Source organism: Leptonychotes weddellii, chromosome 5, assembly GCF_054177405.1.
Source record: "Leptonychotes weddellii isolate Sample4059 chromosome 5, ASM5417740v2, whole genome shotgun sequence".
Lineage (NCBI taxonomy): Eukaryota > Metazoa > Chordata > Mammalia > Carnivora > Phocidae > Leptonychotes > Leptonychotes weddellii.
In genome coordinates, this window is record NC_138373.1 from 8,448,957 (window position 1) to 8,453,258 (window position 4,302).

Sequence of the window (4,302 nt, forward strand, 5' to 3'; positions counted from 1 at the left end):
AGCCTGCTTCTCCCTCTCCCACTCCCCCTGCTTGTGTTCCCTTTCTCGCTGTGTCTCTCTCTGTCAAATAAATAACATCTAAAAAAATAAAAATAAAAAAATAAAAAGCAAAGAAAGCTTTGGTCAAGAGCCAGAAATCAATCCAGGACATCAGTTGTGTTCTAAGGCATTTTAAGTCAGTTCTGGAGAACCACTATTTCATTTCCTCTGCTTTGGCTTCTTAAACAAAGCAGAGGATGAAAAACACCCAGACAGAAACTACCAACGGTGTGCTGGCCCCTCCCCTTCCCTCAGATGACATTTATTTTCTTTCCAATCTTCTTCCAAAGGTATCAGGTTGCTCTTCCACTCTAGGGTCACAAGAGCTGCTCTTGTTCTCAACCTCAAATTTCTCCAGAATTCTCTTCAGAGCCAACTTAGCCCTATAAAAAGGGGGTCGGGTGGAGTCAGGAGGAATTTGGGAGAAAGCTGTGAAGGGCCCAGCTTGCAGCGCCATGAAGAGCTTTCCTGTTGGCTTTCTTGTTCTCCTGATCTTCATCCTGAGTGTCCATCGTGGAGTTGCCAGACGTATGGAGCTGTCCCACTCCCTTCCCTGGTGCAGGCTGGGAGTAGAAGCAAAGGGTCACCTCCCAGCTCCTTCCTCTCCCTGTTTTTTTTAGGTGGCAGTGATGTGGCCAAGTTCTGCTGCTTCCAATATAGCCACAAGATCCTTCCCTGGAAGTGGGTGCATTCCTATAAATTCACCAGGAACAGCTGCTCCCAGCAGGCTGTGATGTGAGTATTTCTTGTTTGGACTTTCAGGGTCGCCACCAGCCATGTAAGTGCCTGGGCGCTGGGCCACAGTGCCAAGACGAGGTTCAGGATGGGACTCTGGTAACTTGGGTTGTCACCCTGCCTCTGCCACTGAGTGGGACCCTGGAGCCTTGGTTTCCTAACTTTCATACCATGTGCCAAGCAATGTGCTAAGTGCTGGGTATAAAAGGGAGAACAGACAGTCCTTATAGACCTTACATCTTAGCATAAGAAAAGGCTGTTAAAGGTGTTTGCATAAAATAGATAATGCAATGAAGAGAGAGAGCAGGAGGGAATTTGTTGTAGGGGAGGCAGAATTTTATCTCTGCCCTCTTAGGGGCTCTGGCTGAGCCTGAGAAGGAAATTGATGGAAGACAGATTAACAGCAAAAAAAAAAAAAAAACAACACAAATTTTTACAAGTACACGGGAGCCCCCATAGGAAAATGAAGACCCAAAGAAGTGGCAAAACCCAAATACTTTTATGCTAGCTTGAACAGAAAGAGTTGATTGTGGAAATGTGACTAAAATCTATAGGATAGGCTATACGGGATAGTAAGACTTACCTTAACAAGGTCTCTTTGTAAAGATTTCTCTTGGCCTTGACTTCCTATCTCTGGCGATAGGAATATTTCTTTTCTCCTGGTACAGGAAGGATATCTTTCAAATGGGAATTCTATCTCCTGCTTTCAGGGGGAAAAGAGGAGGTCAGAACACCCTTCTTGCACCTGCTGTTTTTTTTTGTTTTTGTTTTTGTTTTAAGTGTCTTTAGCTTAAAATAATCCTTCTGCCAAAGTGGCATATTTTTGGGGGGCATATTCTGCTTCCCTTCATCATAGTCACATGAGGACCTAAGTTGGTGCGAGGAAGGTCTCCCAGAGGAGTGACATGTACACTGAGACCCCCAAGGATAAGTGGGAGTGGCCTTGTTCCAAAGTGGAGCAAGGATGTGCCAGGCAGAGAGCAGCAGGTGTGTGGGAAGAACATGTCGCTGACAGACAGGTAGACAGGAGCCAAGTCGTGCCAGGCTCTTCAGTAGTGGGAGAGAGAACACAGGGCCCCTGGCAGGACTAAATGAGATATCACATGCAAAGTCTTTGGCACTGTGCCTGCACACAGTACTTGTTTGGCAAATGGAAGCTATCTTTAAATGCAAATACACAGGGAAGGGCTGGTTGCTGCTCCCAAGGGCATGGGGTTCCTGAACATCAGAGAATGGTGCAGAAGCGGGGAGAATGGGCTCCAGTGGCAGACCTGAATGTCATTGTTTTGAGACAGTTAGGAATAGGAAAGGGACGCTCAAGTGCCTAATTGTGGCGGGGGTGGGGGGGCGGGGGGCGTGCACACTCCGGGGCTCAGAATCTTCTCCTTTGTGTCTTGATTTAAAGCTTTCTGAGGCTTTTAAGATGTCAACATGTAACATCTGGCAAAGAGCCCTGAGCTGGGCTCAAAGCAGTGGCTCCGTCACTTGCAAGCTATGTGACCTTGGGCAAGTCAAGTTTCCTCATTTGTAAAGGAAAGGCGAGAGGCCAACATCGGTTATCAATCACTATATGACGCACTGCCCCAAAACTTAGTGGCTTAATACAACAATGATCCCTTTCTGATCTCTGTGGGACAGGACTTGAACGGGGTTTGGCCGGATGGTTCTGGCTTGGCATCTGTCCTGGGGGTAGAGTCAGATGGAGCTGGAGTTGTTGAAGCTGGTGGCATCTCCCTTCGGGGCCTTTCTGTGTGGTGTCTCTTTTGGGCCAGTTTGGGCTTCAGTGTGGTGTGGTTACCTGGAGTGGGGGGCCTCCTTACAAGCTGGTTCAAAGCTCCAGCCTAAGTGCCCCTGTGAACCAGGCAGAAGTTCCATAACCTTCTATGATTTAGCCTATGAGGTCACACAGCATCACCTCTGCCTCGATCTACTGGTCGACCAGTCCCTAAGGCTGGCCTTAATTCGAAGGGAGGGGACACAAATCCCCATCTTTTAATGGTAGTGATGTCAAAGAAATTTCAAAGGTTCACAAAGCCCTGCCTCTCCCCCATTTTCCCATCGTTTTGGCTCTTCTCTCCAGCATGGGGCCAGCCTGAGAGCCCCGTAAATACCACTCCAGGCTGGAGCATCCCCAACCTAGGCTCTCAGCACAGCTGAGGCTAGAGGACACTCAGGGGTATCAAGCAATGACCCCCACTCTTCATGAGTGCACAGTGTCGTAAGGAATGCAGGAATCCTATATATACAGCCAGGGCCAATAACCCATGATAATGTGGGTAAGAATTGAGCAGCACAACAGGCTTTGATCTCATGTTATTACTTGAAGACCTGATGTGCTATGATTCCATGAATTAAAAATAATAAAGACTTTTGGGGGGTCAAGCTGATGTTCTAAAATGGATGGTGGGCATGGCATGTGAATGATATCTCAATAAAGTGTCTATGTTAAAACAAAAGAATTAAGAGGCATGGTACAGCTTACATGCTTTGGACTAAAGCTGTTGGAAATGATTTCCTGGGGGAGGTGGGCCTGGGAGCATGGGCTCCAGTGGAAAACAGGGCAGAGGGGAAAGCAAGGACCAGAAGCAGAAGCAGAAACTGTAACAGGTGCAGTGAGGCAAGAGAAAGTGAGTCAAGGGGCTGCCCCCACCCAATTTCCATCTCTACAGGAGACAAAAGTTCTCAGTATTGACTGTCAGCTTCTCTTTTCCAGATTCACTACCAAAAAAGGCCATAAAGTCTGTGCACAGCCAAAGGAAAAATGGGTGCAAAGATACATCACTTTACTCAGAGAACAGCAGCTATCCTAACTGTTGAATTTTAAGCCCAAGGACACCTGGGCCCTGCTCTTGACCCTGCTTGTTCTTGGCGGAACCTGGAGATTTTCTTCAGCAGAAGGCTCTGTGGGACTGAGGAGGAGAGGCTTATAATAAAGATTGCTCCATTAAGATTTGATTTGCTCCTAAACATTCTTATTCAGTAAAACCTGAGTCTTCTTCAAAGCAAAGAAACGGAGTCGATATTTTTGGCTGGTTCCCTGCCCCAGCATTGGTATGGAATTCTTCCTATGTTTTTGTGCCAAAAAAAAAAAAAAAAGCCAGGGAAAGTTCGATATATTTTGGCAAAATGCCCATCAAATGTTTTCACATTATTTAGAGACGTAAGTTTATGTTATTTGGAAAATTAAATTATTTATTTATTTATTTATTTTTTAAAGATTTTATTTATTTATTTGAGACAGAGAGAATGAGATACAGAGAGCATGAGAGAGAGGAGGGTCAGAGGGAGAAGCAGACTCCCTGCCGAGCAGGGAGCCCGATGCGGGACTAGATCCCGGGACACCAGGATCATGACCTGAGCCGAAGGCAGTCGCTTAACCAACTGAGCCACCCAGGCGCCCTGGAAAATTAAATTCTGTGCATCCCCTCATGGCCTGTTGGTGCTGGGTAAATAAAATGCCTCCATATCTGGCAGTGTTTCTCATAAGGTGTCAATCAATAAACATAAAAATCGAGGCACCCAGGTGGC

The 4,302-nt window shown here is 46.5% G+C and overlaps 1 protein-coding gene across 1 annotated transcript; it reads left to right on the forward strand.

Moving 5' to 3' along the window:
• The first annotated feature begins 313 nt into the window (after positions 1 to 313).
• On the forward strand, positions 314 to 3,729 carry CCL26 (C-C motif chemokine ligand 26). Its single transcript, XM_006733922.3, has 3 exons — positions 314 to 567; positions 660 to 774; positions 3,488 to 3,729. The coding sequence occupies exons 1-3, from the start codon at positions 495 to 497 to the stop codon at positions 3,582 to 3,584; spliced, it is 285 nt and encodes a 94-aa protein (XP_006733985.1). The 5' UTR covers positions 314 to 494; the 3' UTR covers positions 3,585 to 3,729.
• Positions 3,730 to 4,302: the final 573 nt, after the last annotated feature.

Excerpts from the sequence above, each read along its gene's own strand:
- CCL26 (XM_006733922.3), top strand. The coding sequence starts at position 495 with ATGAAGAGCTTTCCTGTTGGCTTTCTTGTTCTCCTGATCTTCATCCTG. Across the intron at positions 568-659 it reads CCATCGTGGAGTTGCCAGAC|GTGGCAGTGATGTGGCCAAG; the intron begins GTATGGAGCTGT and ends TGTTTTTTTTAG. Across the intron at positions 775-3,487 it reads TGCTCCCAGCAGGCTGTGAT|ATTCACTACCAAAAAAGGCC; the intron begins GTGAGTATTTCT and ends TCTCTTTTCCAG.